Source organism: Eptatretus burgeri, chromosome 15 (genome assembly GCF_056783735.1).
Source record: "Eptatretus burgeri isolate ZD-2024b chromosome 15, Ebu_testis_v1, whole genome shotgun sequence".
In the NCBI taxonomy this organism is placed as follows: Eukaryota; Metazoa; Chordata; class Myxini; order Myxiniformes; family Myxinidae; genus Eptatretus; species Eptatretus burgeri.
This window is the reverse complement of record NC_140975.1, coordinates 40,559,626-40,579,995: the sequence shown is the minus strand read 5'-3', so window position 1 is coordinate 40,579,995 and position 20,370 is coordinate 40,559,626. Positions and strand designations below refer to the sequence as shown.

The 20,370-nt window shown below is 46.2% G+C and overlaps 1 protein-coding gene across 1 annotated transcript in view; it reads right to left on the bottom strand.

The window, feature by feature from the left end:
* Positions 1-673: 673 nt before the first annotated feature.
* ALYREF (Aly/REF export factor) overlaps positions 674-20,370 on the bottom strand; it is a 28,384-nt gene continuing 8,687 nt past the window's right edge. Inside the window, exons 3-6 of the mRNA XM_085856610.1 lie at positions 19,897-20,044; positions 15,417-15,498; positions 14,988-15,135; positions 674-1,603 (exon numbers count right to left, since the gene is read on the bottom strand). Of these exons, the coding sequence (XP_085712736.1) occupies positions 1,589-1,603; positions 14,988-15,135; positions 15,417-15,498; positions 19,897-20,044 (393 nt within the window). The 3' untranslated portion in view covers positions 674-1,588. The remainder of the gene's footprint in view (positions 1,604-14,987; positions 15,136-15,416; positions 15,499-19,896; positions 20,045-20,370) is intronic.

Below are 20,370 nucleotides of genomic sequence, written 5' to 3'. Positions count from 1 at the left end.
CTGGACAGTATGGGGAAGATGGTTCCACTGGCAAGAGAAAGAGGAACAGATGAGTGGAGGTGAGCACTGAGCCTGGGTTTGGGGAGTTTAACAAGAAGGTTACTGACAGACCATGTGCTCCCTGCAGAAACCTGGGAGACAGCGAAGAGAGGGCAGAGGGTGAAAGACCAAAAAGGAGGCAGAAGAAGAGAGCCCACCAACCTGTCTGCCATGCGAAAATAACAGGCTGAGACACTCAGCTTCGTTAAAATTAGTCTCCAAAGTACTTTTTAAAAGGCAACCATTATGTACCAATTCCATGGTGTTGAGGTCCATACAGTTGGCAGAGCATCGGAACGATCATAAGTTGTGAAAGTTGTTGGAGAAAAAAGAGAACCAATCCTGAATAGGTCACCACATCACAGAGTGCAGATAATTCTGCTGAGCAGCTTAATAAGGGCAAGGTTTTACCCACTCCACACCCTGGCCAAATTCCCAAAAAAGATTCCTGCACAAAATTATGGGGTTACCTCGTCATCGGCTCAGTGACAGCCCAGAAAATGCACTTGAGACCTTGAATTCAAGGCCACACTGTAACTGTTCAGGCACAACCGAGCGATGCACCTCATTCCTCCTGACATTATATGAGACAAGTGAATGACAAAACATCCATTAAAATGAAATCAAGACAGTATGGCTGGTTCAGGTTTTATTCACCTAATTTGGGGGGGGGGGTGATAGGGGGTACAGAATTAAGGTATTGGAGCACCAGCCCAGATGCACAATGCTCCCTATTCATCTCACAACCACAAAGCCAGTTTTTAAAAAAAGGACTCCATTCCCACCCCCCACTACAAACATGAACATTCTCAATACACCAAAAAGATGGCAAAAGCAACGTCGATGATGTAATGATGCTCTGTCTGCCTTGAATACGGCAGCATAATAATTGTGGTTGTGGAACAGTTTTTTTTTTTAAAGGGAGTCATCTGAGATCAAGGCTCGGAAGAGGAAAGGTTGGGGGGTGGGGGGGGCGAGCAAAAAAAAAAAAAACCCTCCCTTAACCCACCTATCAAAAAATGCACTGCCATTGGAAAACAAAATTTGAAGTACGCAGAGTGTATTTGGTAGAAAAATAGCCTAGGAAAAAGTTTCGGCTTCAGAAGAATAAATCGGTACGAAGAGCCAAAATACACACACACGCACAAAGACACTGAAAAAACATCCTTCTCCCCAAACTGTCCTTTATTAAATGAAGAGGGGGGGGGGGGAGAGGTGGGAAAGACAAACCTAATTGGCATTTGACAAAAGGCAGCACGACAATGCGTCCGACAGCAAGATTCCAACAACAGAACAGACACCGAAACAAAATAATCATCAGCAGAAGCATCAGAACATCCCCGGGGCAAGTATAAAACACTAAAAACCTGCCTCCTTCCCCCCACCAGCCTATTTACAAACCCAAACCCCCCCGATGTCCCCCGTCTTCCTCCCTCAAATCTCCAAGCTCAGGCCTTACTGCCCTTATCCCACTACAAACAAGGCGCTCGTCCAATGCACGAATCGCGTGGCGCCGAGGGAACGGTCCGTGCAGCCGGCTGTCCACATCTCAACTGGTGTCGATCTGGAGTTGGGTTTGCAGGGAGAGAGCAAGAAAAAAAAAATGGTGATTTTGGCTCAAATCTATACCAATAAAAGGCAATGAGTGTGACAGTGTGACTGCGTGCATGTCTCTCCTCCATAGCTCCAAAACTATAAAACTTAGCAGCCTGAAACTTTGCATGCATACCAAGAAAACTCCAAGAAAGTGCAAGAGTGAAAATTGGGTGTTTGGGTTCATTAAAACACCCCTTTTGAAGATAATTAACAGCCTTATTTAATTATAGCCTTCATCAGGAGATCCTCGGCCACCTCGCTGCCTGGGGTCTTAAGGCGTTTCCTGGGTAACCTCGCTAGAGTCTGAAGCCACCATGTTTTTTTGGCCTGCTCAACCTTACCTCGACTTGAAACAGGTCGCAACGATATCTTAACGATAAAGTTTATTTTACACTTTCCTCATTCATATTGAATGCCTGTTCATCATCGCGACAAGTCGCTGTGTACATCGATCGCTTTTGTGAGTACGAAAAGTTTTCAAATTTGGAGCTTTGAGCGATTTCATGCATTATGAGACTATTTTCCACGATCTCCTCTCATGGACTAATTAAAGTATATACTCGAAATATTATTTCGCTTTTTAGGATCATATACCGTCCGGACTAAATAAGTGTCAAGATCTGTTGTGAAATCTGATAATTTAAATAAATAACGAGTCTTAAACTAAGCCGATATACCTATTTACTTTAAGCAAAAAAGGCTATGTTCCCTCCTCCATACGGACACAAGAAAATGTGAAATTTCCAAAGCATTAAACTTATCTGTTTCTACTGTATGAAAAATTATATTGAGTAAACAAAAAATTTAGGAATGCAACAAAATTAACCAGATTCATGATTTATGCTTTATGATTCAATGCATTAACTGAAACATCTGACAGCCTGTCCCCCCAGAGGGACTGCCTATCCATAGTGTCTGCCAGATCTGTGTCTATCTTTTTGGAGGTTTCACGAGGTGCTCTTCAGGGAATCGAAGCAAATCTAGTAAAAAAAGGATTTTTTTTTTTTTAACGTTTGCCACGACCTCAACCGATGTACCACGTGACACGTGCACAAAGGAGCAGGCAAAATGGCGGATTTTCTTCAATGTTTATTTCACGTGAGATTGAACTTTGCGAGGTCTCCAGGGTTGTTCTGCATTCAGCTGCAACTCTTTGTGGATAAAGTCATTTTATTTCATTAACTGCTGCATGCGTGGTGAAGACGGGCTACAAAGTTCAAATTATCCTTGATGGTATGCAGCGACAGCCTGGCCAACCGTTCCTTAACCATTTAAATGGAGTGCTTGCATGAGCGCTTAAGCCACTTGCCGAGCGCCCACTGTAGATAGCGGTACTACGCCACGTCATTCTGAGTGAACCGTTCACTCTCTGCGGATGCTTTTGCCGTGCCACGTCATTCAAGCGAGTGGCTCGTGCTCAAGTCAACCCTGAGCGAGTGACTCGTGCTCAGTCACCCTGAGCGAGTGGCTCGTGCTCCGTCACCCTGAGCGAGTGGCTCGTGCTCAGTCAACCTGAGCGAGTGGCTCGTGCTCAGTCAACCTGAGCGAGTGGCTCGTGCTCAGTCACACTGAGCGAGTGGCTCGTGCTCCGTCACCCTGAGCGAGTGGCTCGTGCTCCGTCACCCTGAGCGAGTGGCTCGTGCTCCGTCACCCTGAGCGAGTGGCTCGTGCTCCGTCACCCTGAGCGAGTGGCTCGTGCTCCGTCACCCTGAGCGAGTGGCTCGTGCTCCGTCATCCTGAGCGAGTGGCTCGTGCTCAGTCACCCTGAGCCAGTGGCTCGTGCTGTCACCCAGAGCGAGTGGCTCGTGCTCAGTCACGCTGATCGAGTTTTTGTGAAATATCACCTGATTTCCGAACCATTTGCAGTATTAACATGTTTTCTAAATTACCGAGCCAATTTTTTTCCACCCATCACATGCAGCTGTTTATAAAGAATAATGTGTGTGAACATATCCCTGAAACATCAAAATAAATGCAACGTTGTTTTTCGGTGAAAACTACTCAAGGTTTTTGGGTTGTTTTCAGTTAGTACTGCAGTTGATAATCACACTGACTCCCACCTGTCCATTCCTGAAAAATTGCCGATATCGGCCAAGCGTGTGTGTGTGTGTGTGTGTGTGTGTGCGTGCGCGCGTTTTTTCATAAAGCAGAACATTCTTTCTGCCAACTCCATTACCCCCGCTTATGTCCGCCCAGACGTGTCCCGGCGGCGTTTGTCTCCAGACAGCTTGGCAGGATGGGACGGGAGTTTGTCTCCAGACTTTATTTTATGTTTGGACGGGATTTTATCCAGACTTTATTTTATTTATGTTTGGACGGGAGTTTGTCTCCAGACTTGTCCAGACGGGAGTACGTCTCTGGGCGGTGTTTATGGTATGACCGGTAGAAAATGGATTTCAGACATTACTGTTTCGATCTTCTCTGTTATTCTATGCAGAACCATTTTGATGAGACAGTATTAATCAGAATTGATGCTCCACCGCACGTCTGCCTTCCCTTCCTCTCACCTCACACTGTCTTACCTTCCCCACCCATCCTCCCTCCTCTCCCCTCAACCTCTTCACTCTCCCCACACTCTCTCCCTCACCCCCCCCCCCTTTTTCTCCCTCCCTCCTTAAGAAATTACCATCAGAGAAGTGATGGGTGGTATTTGCTGGTATATAAATAATAACATGCAAACCTTGATGGTCGAACCATCTCCACAGATTCACAACACCGATCAATCACAAATGGAAATGACAATCACAACTCCGACCCACATTTTAATAGCCTTGCCGGTTCCCGAAGGGATGGGATAGCCTATTGTAATTGGTCTGGGTCAACGAGTCCAAGTCTGCACGAGGATCTTATTGTAGATTCGCAGAGATCTACTGTAATCTATGTACCCCAAGGAGGCTCTATATTTTAAATGCTTTAAAGTTGTCCCCAAGGCAATGAGAGTCAATCACAAAGGACAGAGTGGCAAATGTAGACCAGATAAAGTGGGACAAATAGATTACCTCTTCTCTGAAGTTAATTAATGAGCCAGCAGGGAATTTTATTTATTTACCAACGTCTGCAAGACATGGCAATTCTCTTAAAACAAGGTTGTATTCTGGAAGTTTATAATCAAAATCCCAATTACTGCTGCCTCCACCTGAATGTGAATCCCCAACCTCTGGTGTGTCAGCCGGTGTTCATTTTTGTTGTCGCAGCCAACCAGGGACTCACAAGAGTAGCAAATGGTTATTCTTCATTTAACGGCCCCCATTATTCCCACCGTGTGAAGGGAAGGGGGTGGGGGTGAAGATTCTGGTTCATACATTTCTTGAACCGACTGGCTCGGTCTGACATTCGACCGTGACAATAATTTGTAATTTGTTCAGGATGCCGGCAAGAACTTGGTTAATCACGAAAGATGCCCTGGGATATTTAACATCCACCAACTCGAGAATTCATAGAATACCTTAAACTAGAGTCTTGGTGAGAAAAAAGAAAAATAAAAAAATGGGGGGGGGGGGCATTGACTGGGTATGCGAGCAGCAAGCTCGATTGGTGGGATCAAGATGGAAAAACACGTCATGATGGCAATACATAACAAGAGCTAAAGTGAGCATAATATATGCCCGAACAAGAAGGTATATACAGAATTGTGTTATGACATGGAAAACAGCATCCTGGTTGCCATGGCAACCACTTTAGATGACGAACGTATGTCGCGACACACCGTCTCCACAGTCTGTACCTATGTACCAGATATGAAACGTGAAAGTTGAAAACTGGGAGTTAGAGTGCGGACAGGAACGGACGGACGGACGACCGGTATATATATATATATATATATATATATATATATATATATATATATATATATATATATATATATATATATATATATATATATATATATATATATATATATATATATATATATATATATATATATATATATATATATATATATATATATATATATATATATATATATATGTCTTCTTCTTTCGGCTGCTCCTGTTAGGGGTCGCCACAGCGGATCATCCATATGATCCGCATAGTGATTTGGCACATGTTTTACGCCGGATGCCCTTCCTGACGAAACCCTGGTCGCCTCTTACGACACAGGGATATGGTACACCTATTTTAACCGGGGTATACACCGGCCCAGTACACTGGTACTCATTTCCCCGACCTCGGAAGGATGACAGGCTGAGTCAACCCCCTGGTGTATTAATTCAGTGGCCCAATGGGGCTTGAACTCAGGACCTTTTGGATCCCAAGCCGCTGCCCTAACCACTGCGCCAACACCAGGCATATATATATATATATATATATATATATATATATATATATATATATATATATATATATATATATATATAAAACCCCTGTGTCGTAAGAGGCGACCAGGGTTGCGTCAGGAAGGGCATCCGGCGTAAAATATGTGCCAAATCACTATGCGGATCATACGGATGATCCGCTGTGGAGACCCCTAACAGGAGCAGCCGAAAGAAGAAGAAGAAATATATATATATATATATATATATATATATATATATATATATATATATATATATATATATATATATATATCGGGCGTATAAAAAGGATTGTGGTGTCATTCCTACATTGTCATTCTTTCCTTCCTTTTTTGGGGGGAGATTCCATCCCAACATGCTTTTTTCTGACTTTTTCAACTATTTTTCCCGATCTGGATGCTAATGACATCAGCATCCATTAAATTATATTGAGGGTTGTTTACATCGGGAACCACCGGACTCCCTCCCAAAAATACACTACATGGCCAAAAGTATGTGGACACCTGCTCGTCCCACATCTCATTCCAAAATCATGGGCATTAATATGGAGTTGGTCCCCCCTTTGCTGCTATAACAGCCTCCACTCTTCTGGGAAGGCTTTCCACTAGATGTTGGAACATTGCTGTGGGGATTTGCTTCCATTCAGCCACAAGAGCGTTAAGTGAGGTCGGGCACTGATGTTGGGTGATTAGGCTGGCTCACAGTTGGCGTTCCAATTCATCCCAAAAGTGTTTGATGGGGTTGAGGTCAGGGCTCTGTGCAGGCCAGTAAAGTTCTTCCACACCGATCTCGACAAACCATTTCTGCATGGACCTTGCTTTTTACTGTGCTGTATCACGTGATTGGGTTTTCGTATATCATGCCTCACCCGCTAGGGGTGGCAGGAGTGTACCTCCGGTCGCGCAATAAAGCGGAATTGATGCTGGCACGCTTGCTTCTCGTGTTCCACTGCACCTCGTACACTCTAGTTGGCTGACGAGGATGATTGAAAACGGACATGTGGCCGTTTTCGTCGGAGACGACTTCGAATTGTTTTCGGAGCAATTGGGATGCTATTTCCACGCGAATGATGTGGTTGACGAGAGCAAACAGAAGTCGATCTTGCTCGCTTCGCTTTCGGCGGAGCATTATCGACTACTGAGTGATTTGGTGGTGCCGGACAAGCCCCGTGATGACGGGCTGTCTGTTCAGGACATTGTGGAGAAGATGAAAGCACACATGGCGCCGAAGAAGTCATTACAGCTCGCTCGATACCAGTTCGATCGCCTCTCTAAAGGGGCAGAGGAACGCATCGCTGATTTCGTGGGGCGGATTAAGTATTCTTCCGTGGCCTGCAAGTTCACGGCGGAGGAGCGTCCAGCGCGGCTCAGAGATAGTTTTATCGCTGGTTTGCAAGATGCGAAGATGGTTTCAGCGGTTCTACGGCTGAAGAGTGAAGCCATTACATTCTACTCGGCGGGCAGCACGGCTACAGTGGTCGAGCAGACTCGCAGGGATGTTCGAGCCATCACCGGCCACGCGGGGTCGCGAGCACCCCGGGACACACGCTCGACCTTCGGTGCGGGTCGGACGTCACCGTGCGGCTGCACGTGCGGCGAGGTGACCCCGCGGACGTGTTTGAGATGCGGAGGTCGACACCTGCGCCGTGCGTGCCCGTATAAAGGCACAGTGTGTTTGAATTGTCACAAGGTGGGTCATCTGAAGCGTGTGTGCCGTGGGGCGCCGGCCACCGTTAGGGTTATGGACGGCGATGTGCGAGGCGACCTGGGGTGGAACCGGCGGCCGTTGATGGGCCTGTTTTCAATTGGCCCGGCGGCGGCGCGCCCGATGACGGTGGAAGTCGAAGTGAACAAAACGCCGATCACGTTCCAGGTCGATACGGGAGCGGCTGTGTCGATCATTGGCGAACAGACCGCGCGTAGACTCAACGGCCTGAAGCTTATCAGGTCCAACCTCACGCTGTTCACGTACACCCGCGAGAAGATAACGCCAGTCGGGATGGCAGACGTGTCTGTGCGGTACCAAGGCCAGGTCGCCACGCTTCGGGTGTACGTCGTGCGGGGGAGGGGACCGTCTCTCCTCGGCCGAGATTGGCTGGCCCGCATCAGGCTAGACTGGGCCGCAGTTCACCTTGTGCAACCCGTGCCGAGCCGGTGGGAGGATCAGTTGGAGAAGATTCTTCAAAGACATCAAGGTTTGTTTTGCGACGACCTTGGGAAACTCAAGGGCATGGAGGCAAAACTCTTCCTGAAGGAGGGGGTGGTTCCTCGTTTTTGTAAACCACGTCCGGTGCCATATGCCTTGCGGGACAGGGTCAAGGGTGAACTGGATAGGCTGGAGGCCTGTGGAGTGATCGAACGGGTGTCGTACTCAGATTGGACCACCCCGGTTGTCACGGTGCTGAAACGGAATGGAGACGTCCGATTGTGCGGGGACTTCAAATCCACGGTTAACCTGGGGCTCAGCGTGGAGCAATATCCACTGCCGTCAATCGATGAAATATATGCGCGATTGGCGGAGAGTCAATACTTCACGAAGCTAGACCTACGTGATGCATATTTTCACCTGCCGATGGATCCCGGGAGTAGCGAGCTTTTGAAAATCAACACGTGTCAAGGACTCTATCGATATACCCGACTCTGTTTTGGGATTGCTTCAGCCCCAGCCTTGTGGCAGAAAGCCATGGATCAGGTTTGCATTGGCCTGCCCACTCAGACCTACCTGGACGATGTGCTCATTGCGGGGAAAACGGCGGACGAGCACCTTGCGAACATTGCCCAAGTGCTGACAAAGCTAGAAGCGTGCGACCTGCGCTTGAACAGGGACAAGTGCGCGTTCTTCAAGCAGCGCTTGGAATACCTCGGGCACATCATCACGCTGGAGGGGCTGTTGAAAGGTCCTCGGAAGGTGGAAACGATTCAACACATGCCACCGCCTCGCGACAAGACGCAGCTGCGTTCGTTCATTGGTATGGCCCAGTATTACCAAAGGTTCGTGCGAGGGCTCAGCTCACAACTTACGCGTTAACACGGTTGCTCAGGAAGGACGAGTGCTGGGCTTGGGGGGCCTGCACACCAGGCGTCGTTCGACCGCGTCAAGCGGCTGCTCACAGAGGATACGGTCCTCGTGCACTACGAGCCTGCGCGTCCGCTCCTATTGGCATGCGACAGCTCTGCATATGGCATCGGGGCAGTGCTCTCCCACAGGATGGATGATGGTTCCGAGCGGCCCGTTTGTTTTGCATCCCGGACCTTGTCCGCAGCAGAGCGGGAATACGCCCAGATCGCGAGCGAGGCTCTCAGCCTCGTCTGGGGTGTGCGGAGGTTTCATCAATACCTGCTGGGGCGGCATTTCACTTTGCAGACGGATCACAAACCGCTTCAATTCATCCTGAGACCCGAACGCGGGGTACTGGTGGTAGCGGCCGCGCGAATACAGCGGTGGTGTCTGTTTCTTGGTGCTTACAATTATGATATTCAGTTCCGAAGCACCGAGAAGCATGCTAACTGCGACGGGCTCTCACGCTTGCCGTGTGCGGAGGGTCCAGCTGCGTCTGAGTTGGCCGACCGGTCGATGTGTTCGCGCTGGGCCAGGTCCAAAGCGGGCCGGTCACGGCCAGACAGGTCGCGGTGGAATCGGCTCGTGATCCGGTGCTCGCCCGTGTCGTCCAGGCGATTTCTACGGGGAATTGGAGCGATCCGCCTTCGACACCGGCATTTCAACCTTTCACGTCACGCGCATCGGAGCTGTCGTTGGTCCAACAGTGCGTTATGTGGGGAATGAGGACGGTGATTCCACCGAAGTTCAGGCAGCGGTGTTTGGAAGAACTGCATGTCAGTCACCTTGGCGTCGTGAAGACCAAGAGTCTTGCTCGTAGCCTGTTGTGGTGGCCGGGGTTGGACAAAGACATTGAGCAGTTGGTTAAGCGTTGCGCCACGTGCCAAACAGATGCTGATAACCCGCGTCGAGCTTCGGGACTATGGCTTACCCCAGGCAGAGCCTGGCAGAGGGTCCATGTAGATTTTGCGGGGCCGGTTAATGGCAAAATGTTTTTGATTGTGATCGATGCATTCTCTAAATGGCCAGAGGTTGTAGTAATGCAGCATACATCAGCAAACATTACAGTAGAGAAACTGCGGACGATCTTTGCCAATAAAGGGTTACCGGAGATACTGGTCTCTGATAATGGTCCGCAGTTCATTCTGATAATGGTCCGAGTGTTGATGGGTTTCAGGTGGGCATGTTATGATTGTCCTTTCATCATTTGACTTGTCATTTTACGAGGAGAGGAGTGTGCTGTATCACGTGATTGGGTTTTCGTATATCATTCCTCGCCCTCTAGGGGTGGCAGGAGTGTACCTCCGGTCGCGCAATAAAGCGGAGTTGATGCTGGCACGCTTGCTTCTCGTGTTCCACTGCACCTCGTACACTCTATTTACAAGGGGGCATTGTCATGATGAAACAGGAAAGGGCCTTCCCCAAACTGTTGCCACAAAGTTGGAAGCACAGAATCATCTAGAATGTCATTGTGTGCTGTAGCGTTAATATTTCCCTTCACTGGAACTAGGGGGCCAAGCCCAAACCATGAAAAACAGCCCCAGACCATTATTCCTCCTCTACCAAACTTTACAGTTGGCACTATGCATTCGAGCAGGAAGCGTTCTCCTGGCATCCGCCAAACCCAGATTCGTCCGTCAGACTGCCAGATGGTGAAGCGTGATTCATCACTCCAGAAAACGTGTTTCCACTGCTGCAGAGTCCAATGGCGGTGAACTTTACACCACTACAGCAGACGCTTAGCATTGCACATGGTGATCTTAAGCTTGTGTGCGGCTGCTCAGCCATGGAAACCCATTTCATGAAGCTCTCGCCAAACAGTGCTTGTGCTGATGTTTCTTCCAGTCAGTTTGGAACTCGGTAGTGAGTGTTGCAACCGACGACAGACGATTTTTCCACGCTACAGCACTCGGCGATCTAGTTCTGTGAGCTTGTGTGGCCTACAAATTCGCGGCTCAGCCGATGTTGCTCCTAGACGTTTCCACTTCACAATAACAGCACTTACAGTTGATCAGGGCAGCTCCAGCAGGGCAGAAATTTGATGAACTGACTTGTTGGAAAGGTGGCATCCTATGACGGTGCCACGGTGAAAGCCACTGAGCTCTTCAGTACTGCCCATTCCACTGCCAATGTTTGTCTATGAAGATTGCATGGCTACATGCTTGATGTTATACACCTGTCAGCAATGGGTGTGGCCGAAACAACAGAATCCAGTCATTAGAAGGGGTGTCCGCATACTTTTGGCCATGTAGTATTTTTCTCAAACAAGTCCCCTTAATATCTTGTCCAATATTCTCATCCCTTTTGTCTCCACTCAGACATTCTGCAAACCTATTATCCTTCACTTTTGGAGTCATCTATTTATTTTATACACCAACAAGGCAGAATTTTTTCTTTACCCTCTCTTTCTCCTTTCCTTCCATTATATTCTATCCTTCCCTTCACTTGTATATCCCCTTTCCCTTCTCTCCCAAACCCCACTCACCTCCTTTCCTTGTCTTCGTGTCCTACATTCCCTTTTACTCAATTTACTTCCGACCTATACATACATAATAAAGAGATATCTCCATTCCTATCCTCAATGATAGAACTTCCATTTTCCTCCCTCCCCACCCCTCCTTCCCATGAGCGTGTAATAAATAGGCCATATAATCACATCTATTTATACAAGAAGGTGCTACTGCATGATTTGCTTGAATAATAGTATGCATATGGTATATGGAAAGGTGAATTTAGAATGGCCTTTTCAATAACCGGCATGACCCCCTGTGAATCTCAATGTTTCGGCATCAGCAGACGATTCAGAGCCCTTTCCCTTCATAAATTACGCATTTTGTTTTAACCTTACATTTCACGAGGCCTTGCAATAATCCACGGCAGACTTTACGAGAGAGTTTCTCACTCTGCACATGCGTAAATGGCATTCAACAGGTTGTGGTGTATTGTGGTTGTATTATTTTGTTTTAATCCGATTCAAATAAAATAAAAATTATGGTACGGGTGCACTACCCGAGAGACAATGTCGTTTCCTCTGTTGGAATCAATGCAATTGCTTCAGCCATTATTGTGCTCGCCTGGATGACATTTACCAACCATTCTGAGGATGAACAATTCAGCAATCTCTCGATTTGGTACTTCAGCGACGGATTGGGGCTTATATTTCATTCTTGTTCGTCATGAAAACATTTGACAATAGAGAGATGGCTTTTAAAAGCTGATGATTTCACTCTATAGTAGCTTTTCAGCATATCATTTTGTAGACATTTGATGGGGTGGCCATTTTTCCCCATCCTCTCCTTGCATAAGGAGTACGACTGTGCTCCATGATAATTCCATTTTAGATTTTAACCCTTTGAACCCGAGTGGCCGTTTTACCAGCAGCTATTCAAACCTCCATGTAACCAAGCAGCCGGATTTTTCTCCAGGAAGCCCAGGGTGGGGGAGCCAAAAGTCCAAAGAGCTCAAGGTTCAAAGGGTTAAAGGTTGTAGTAGGCTCCATCAGTATTGATGTTTTTCGATATCAATATAACCGGTGGGGTCATACCAGACTACCGGTATATCGATATTATTTTTAAAAATTAATTATAAATAGAAGAAAAAAAAAGTTTCACGCGGGTTCCAAAAATACGCAATGGTCCATCACGTATTCATATATCACGTACATATCATTGACACACAGTAATTTTTCAAAGTATTCCCACACGTGGCTTTATCTTTCCCCATGATGAGAACGGTTATTTTACTTCCAACTTCAACTTGTATTAAAAACGATTTTGTTTTAAAGAGAGATCAGTATCGGTAATTAAATCGACACAGGTCGAGAATTGAGATCCATCGCGGTCGCCACACTGGTATGACTATTGCGGAACGCTTTTCCGGGATCGCTTTCATACCGGTGTTGCTATTGTGGATCACTGACTATGCACAAGGTTTGTAAAGCACATCTGATTCATATGAATAACCAATTGCTTTAAAACCAGCCACAAAGCCAAAGAAAAACGCGATTGCTTCTTCTTGATTGCTTGCTGATGAGCTCGGATGAGGAAGGTGAAAAGTTAAATCCAACTGTACTTACATCATGGTACATCTTGACGTCATACATTCCACTATTCCAGGTGGAGCCGAGTCGATCAAAACTTTTTAAATCATGGCAATCCATGTACTGTATTGAAAGATTGTAAACACCTTTCTTTGATTTGTTCGTATTTGGTATCACAGCTCGGTATATCTACTGATTATTACTTCTTTTTTTTAAATGCCGATTTTTTCTTTTCTTTCTTTCGGTATACCAGTTTAATGGGTTTATTTAAAATTCCACCCTACGAGCAGGGAGCACCTGTGAATCTCACAAGATGATGACAATTGATGCGAGTGCCAATGATCGGGTTTATTGGGGAGTTTTGCAGGAAATAATTTTAGAAAATAAAGAAATTTATTTAATTCCACCGTGAATGGCACATGTTGAGGGACCCATTGTATATTATAGCCAACAGTTAATGAGTTAATGGGGTAATTAATTTGGGTCATTGTACTGAGGGAACTGAGTTAATTGGGTAATTACTATTCATGGTGAGGTGGTGGTGGTGGTTGGGGGTGTGGATGGTTTCAGATGTAGAATGAACAGGGTGGTTTGAAGGGGATGGTGTGAAGTGGGGGTTGGGAGGTCGAAGGACAACGAGAGGAGTTTGAGATGGAGGAACGAACAGGTGGATTTAGACGAGGGAAGTTTCCCATGGGAATTACACGGTTTGAAAGGCAAAAAAGGCAGGATTGTGAGGACTTAGGAGTTAGTGAGTTACGTTTTGGAAGTGAAAGGGTGAGGGACCAGCGATGGATGGGGAGCTGGAGTTAAAGAAGGGTTGAAAGATGGATTGATAGACAGAGGATGGAGGGATTAAAGAGGGATTGTTCGACTAAAAAAAAAAAAGTTGGAGAGTCAAGACTCGGGGGACCGCAGACATTACTCGGGGAATGAAACACGCCAAACTCAATGCCATTTCCCTCCCCCATCCCTCTAAACAACGGGCGGGAACTGGAAGTCTATTCTACATGCAGACTGAACACTTATCTTATTCTGGGAGCGGGAACTAGTTCATACCGGTATAACTATCGCGGATAACCGACTCGACACAGAGTTTCTAAAGCACACCCGATTCATATTACTAACCAATTGACAATTGCTTTCAAACCAGCCACGAGGGCAAGAGAAAAACGTGATTGCTTATATGGAGCTGATAAGCTCGGATGCTGAAGATTAAAAAGTTAAATCCGACCGTACTTATTTCCTGGTACGTCTTGACGTCATACGTTTCACTGTTCCTGTTCCATGGTTAGCAGAGATGCATCAAAGCTTTTAAAATCATGTACAGTATTTAAAGACTGCACAAATCTTTCTGCGATTTGTTGGTGACATACCAGTTTTTTAAAATCTCGATTTACTTTCAGTATACCGGTATATTCAGAATTTCAATACCGGTACATCAATATGGAAAATTATATCGATATGTCGCCGGACCCTAGGTTGTAGAAGATGTTTTTTTCGAATGTTTACTGTTGTTGTAGCATCTTTTTACCACCTTATTTAACAAGTTGCATCAGTTATTTGTGCCTATCGTTTGTGTCCTTTATTGCCGCTAAAAACAGCAAGTTCCCTCTTTGAAATTATTTTCAATTTTGTTTGCCTGAGACGGGCGAAGTAAAATGATTTTCATTCCCATCTGTGCAAGCACGATCAGGACAAATTCAAAGTACTGTAAAACTCTCGGTTTGTTTTCCGATTCTTCTTCAAAATATAACATTCAATTGAAATGAAGTTCTTTGATCATAAACTGACATCTGTAGACAGACAGACAAAGTGAACCAATTGCTTAACCGTGCTTTCACGTCGTACGTGCAGGGGAACACCCATGTACTAGCAGATGTTGATCAGTGCTTCTTAGAGCAGCAACAACCGTTTTAAAGACCATCAAACAGGTGGAGAGATTGAGGCTGAAAACTCACCTTGGCGTTGTAAGCATCGAGCTGAGCATCGAGCTCTTCCGCCGACAAGTTGGGCCGTGCGCCTCGGCCTCGACCACGGCCTCGTGCCGTACTCCGGCCCCTGAACCCACGGCCAAATCCACGACCAGTAAAACCTCCTCCACGGACCCTGCAAGTAAGCACACACCAGTCTAAACATTGTATTACGATAGATAATTTGAACACTAGCAAGGTGAAGTTGGATATTTGCTGAAAGGTTACAGCTTTTGCAATTTACAAAGTGCTGGGTGGCAAAACCAAACTCTCATTTTGTCTGCACTGTACTTAACTGGTGAAAGAGTAAGCATGCTCTCAGCAAAAGTGGCAACCAATCTTGAAGAAGCTTAACAATTTCATCCATGAGCACATCCATCATTAGGCTTATGAACTCGCGTGAAAAAGATAACTTACACGGGCAGGGTAAGACGTGACTGGTCCATTCGTCGTGGAGGGTCTACTTGTGAGGTGACCAACTGGATATTCATTGGTCTGCCTGTTGGACGACAAAGAGATATTGGAATATTCGAGACCATGAGCATGCAGACAAATACACTATGCATTGCCAAAAGTACTGGGACAGGAAATAAAAATTACCCCCGTGTGGGGGTGACGGTCATCTCTATAATACCACAAGTTCTCAATGTTCAGTTATGACCGAAGACTACTGCGCAGCTTGAACTGCGCAGTTTGGTTAAAGATGACTCGGCGTTTTGGCGCGCGCGCACGAAATTATATTTTGAAAATAAATGCCGACGTTTACATTTCGGGTTTTGAAACTTTTGCACCTTCGGTGGAAAATGTATAAATATAAAAGGCTAAAAATGTGTTTTATATTTATATTTCATTTCTCCTTCCTTATTTGCGAATCGCATCGGCGTTTTTGGCCATCTTCCAGATCACGTGACGATCAAACGGGAAGGAAATTCAAAAATCGGTCCGGTTAGATACAAGATAATATTTTTTACTATCATAATCAATAAACAGTTGCCGAATATCTTGTAGAATGGCAGATTAGATAGGTTTTGAAAATGGCGATTTTTATAACTTACATGACCTCATGACCTTGACCCTGACCTTGAACCCGGACAAAAGTTATATCGTTGTGCAACACTCATCGACCTCTACCCACATACTAAGTTTCATCAAGATCGGAAAGAAAAATTGACGGACGGACGTATGGACGGACATTTGGTCCGGCCTTTTTTTTTTTTTTTTTTTTTTTTTTTTTTTTTTTGTATACCTTGGTCGAGGCTCGTATGAGAGCTAACACACAACTCACAGCAAGGAGGCATGAGACAAGAGGGGCGGGAGTGGAAGGGACAAAACATTGGGGAACAGACACAGGTGAACTGTGGAAGGGAGAGGGATGGGGATGGGACGGGGAACATGGCGAGGGGAAGATGGACATTAAAGGGACTTTCAGGAAGGAAAGCAGGAGAATTGAAGGAAGTGGGCTTGGGTGGATTATCGGGGGTAGAAAAGATCGAGGATTTGGATGGGGGAAGATAAGAGGTGGTGGTGAACAGCTGTTTTGAAAGCCTGAAGGGAAGAATGGGAAAGAATAGAGTGAGGAAGTTTATTCCAAAGGCGGGAAAAAAAAGAGGAATGAAAGAGTGAAGATGAGCAGCGATTCGTGATTTTGGTAGTTTTACCAGAAGGGGTTGTTGGCGGACCTTGAGCGCCCTGTGGAAATGTGGTTGGGACAAATCGCAGAGAGAGCAGGGGGGCAAGGCTGGAGAGGAGTCGGTAGAAGACAGAAAGACCACCGACCAACCTGCGGAGATTGAGTGAGAGGCCCAAAGACTCAGCTTCATTGCGGGAGATGCCAATGATCTTAAAAGCCCTCGTTTCGGCAGCGTGAAGTCGAGAAAGGTGGAGGGCAGGAGCAGCAGCCCAGCGGGGAGAGCAGTACTCCATCAGGCTACGGACAAAGCTTTGTAAGTGGTCAGGAGCTCAAGAGGGCCGAGGAAGGACTTTGCACGACGGAGCATTCCCAGTCGGCGACTGGCTTTTGAGGCAAGGTTGGAAATGTGACTTTCGCAGGAAAGGTCATGGCAGATAGTGAGACCCAGAAGCTTGAAAGAAAAGACTTCTTCCAGAGGATTGTTGAGAAAGTGGATGGGGGGTTTTGTAAACGGTCCTTTCGAAGAGACATAGTGAGAGTGTGAGATTTGTCTGGATTGAAAGACATGTTCCACGTGTTGGACCAGTTTTGTGATTTTATCCAGATCTGCAGTGAGCGAAGAAGCTGCTGCTTGCCGGTCTGAGGGATGACAGATGGTACGGCAGAGGGTTGAGTCATCGGCAAAGAGAAATAGAGGATTTTCCAGAGAGTCCGAGAGATCATTGATGAAAACCAGAAAAAGAACAGGGCCCAGAACGCTACCTTGAGGAACTCCAGCCTGCACAGGAAGAGGGGATGAAAGAACTCCATTTAGGGCCACACGTTGACTGCTACAGGAGAGGAAGTCTGCGAGCCATGAGTGGAGATGGCCTTGAATACCATGGGCAGAGAGTTTGGTGAGTAGGGCAGGGTGCCAGACTGTGTCAAAAGCACGTGATATGTCCAGGGATACGGCTCGGATTTCCTGTCTGGCATTGAGGACCTCCATCCATTGATGGGAGAGCAGTAGCAGCATATCTAGGGTAGAGTGACCTGGTCTGAAACCAAATTGATGATTGGAAATCAAGCCATTGGAGAAGAGGAAGGATTTCATGTCTGAAGCGATGATGGATTCCATAACCTTGCTGATGATTGGGAGAAGGCTGATTGGTCTATAGTTACAGGGATCTGTTTTTGCACCTTTTTTATGCAGGGCAGTGATGTTAGCAGATTTCCAAGCAGATGGCAGATGACCTTGGGAAAATGAGAGGGTGAATAGAACAGAGAGAGGGTGAGCAAGAGCAGAAGAGCAGGCTTTGAGGACACGTGGGCTGATGCCGTCTGGACCGGTTGCAGAATCTGGACTCGAGGTTTGAAAGCAAGCTCTCCACCTTGTCAGGAGAAAAGGATACAGAGTCCAGGGACAGTTGGGTGCGACTGGGTAAAGTGGGTAGAGATAGTGATGGGTTTGGGACACAAGATTTAGCTGCAAACACCGAGTTTAGACATTCAGCTTTATCACGTGTGGAATCAGCAGTGCGGCCATTTGAGGTAAGGGAGGGGATGGAGGGGGAACATACACCAGAAACAGATTTGATTAAACGCCACCAGGATTTTGAGGAGGGAGAGAGGTTTGAGAGTTCAGACTTGAGATGAGAAAGATGTTGTTTTCTGGCTCTCCTGAGGGTAGCTACACACTTGTTCCGAGCTTTGTGGAAAGAACTGAGATTGCCCTCAGTTGGGTTTGCTTTCCATGAGGCAAAGGCAAGTTGTTTCAGGACAACTGCCTCGCCACAAGCTTCAGTAAACCAAGGGCGGGAGGAAGGGTAAGACAACTGAACACGAGAGGGGATAAATCTGTGCATGAGGGAGAGCAAGTTTCTTTGGAAGAATTCCCAGGATGAGTTGATGTTTGAGAAAGTAGTGATAGGAGACCAGTCTGTAAGTTTGATGGCTGCTCGGAGACCCTGCCAGTCGGCTTGAGTGAAATGCCAGACTCGACGGCGGTGAGGTGGTTCTCTGATAACAGCCAGAGAGATGTCCACTTTAATAAGGACGTGGTCAGAAGAACCAATTGGAGCGAAGGAAGAGCAGCAGATATTGTCAGGGAAATTTGTCAAAATCAGATCCAGAAGAGATGGAGTACCATTGGTTGAGATCCGGGTCAGGAAGTTGACCGATTGAGTCAGTCCCAATGAGTCACAGAAAGCTTTTGCTGATGTCCCATGGCAGGTGAGAGAGGTACCCACACCTAGCCAACTGGCGTGATGATTATTAGGTCATCTCGGTAGAGATGACCTAAATATGCAGGGTTATCTTCTCATAATTGTGTATTCTGGGTTTAGTAGGATGTTGGTCTGCCTTTGGCAACAATCGCAGCAAAAACAGTAACACTGTACCAAATCATGGTGTCGATAGAATTGGTTATCTTTTGTATCAAAAGAAGGCTGTTGGCAAGAAACGTGCATACCTCATGGTCAATTTGCTTATCGTGTAGACACTGCTGTCCAGACAGCAACCACACGAAAAAAACAAGCAATGCAACCTGATGTCAAGGAGCCTCCAAGAAGATCAGACCACTTGCTACTCTCAGTCCAGGCATGAATTTAGAATTTGTTCATGGTGCTCATGATAATTCACCTAATCTTCATGAAAGACATTGCAGTATTTTTAACCTACACCAACCAATGCCGGCAGATGAGAGACCCAGTTTAACGTCCATCCGAGGGAATGGTGGATAGGAGTTGGAGGTGGATATGAGTTGTAAGGTGGACACAAGGGAATGGTGGATGTGAATATGGTACTATTCCATGTTTTAAGGTTACTCTGTCTCAATGTGTCAATGATTTTGGCACACTCATCCCATTCCCCCAAAAAATTTGCCACAGTTCACTTGAACAGGCCAAATGTGAAAGAAAATGTCTTGTAAACCTCCAGCATCAAATAACCATTATTTGTTGAAAGTCAGATAGCTCTTTACCTTGCAGAATCGTACTTACAAATGAGCTTCCTTGAACAACACATTCTGCTTTGCAGTATAAGGAAAATGGGTATACATGCTGGGAGGGTTCACTTCACTGTATGTTTGGGTGTGCTGCAGCAAGAAATTTTGCTCAAGGAATGTATATGAAAAGGAAAAGGTAGGCAAATAAAAGGTATGGTTCACGTTTAAAAACTTGATGTTAAAATTTCAAGCTCTCATTTCGAAAACCAAAAGTTGAATATTCTGTAATCCCATCAGGGTACAACACGTACAAAACACACGCACGCACGCACGCACGCACACACCGTCCAGCGGGACGCCATTGTATTGCTTCATGGCCTGCAGAGCATCAACCCGTCGCTCAAACTGAACGTCAGCCGTGCCCAGGCTGCGGCCTGCTCTGTCGTAGTGCACAGCTGCCTTGCGCAGGTTTCCAAACTCTGCAAAGAGTTCCTGCACACAGACAAACACAATGATGTTGTACTGCCTCATTCATACAAAGCCTGATTTCAAATAACATAATTACAAATTGTGGCCAATAATGCATCCAATCAAAGTTCAGATGTCTAATCGTCTTAGAGTTTTGTTTCTCACCCGAACACACAGCTCCTGATGCATGAACGTTCGGCTCAAATGCATCGATTTATTTCGATATTGATATTCTGGTGGGCATATACCGGTATTAAAATAAATAAATAATAACAAAAAATTAACGCAGATTTCAAAAATACACAATGATCCAATGGTCCACCAACATATTCATATATGACGCACACATC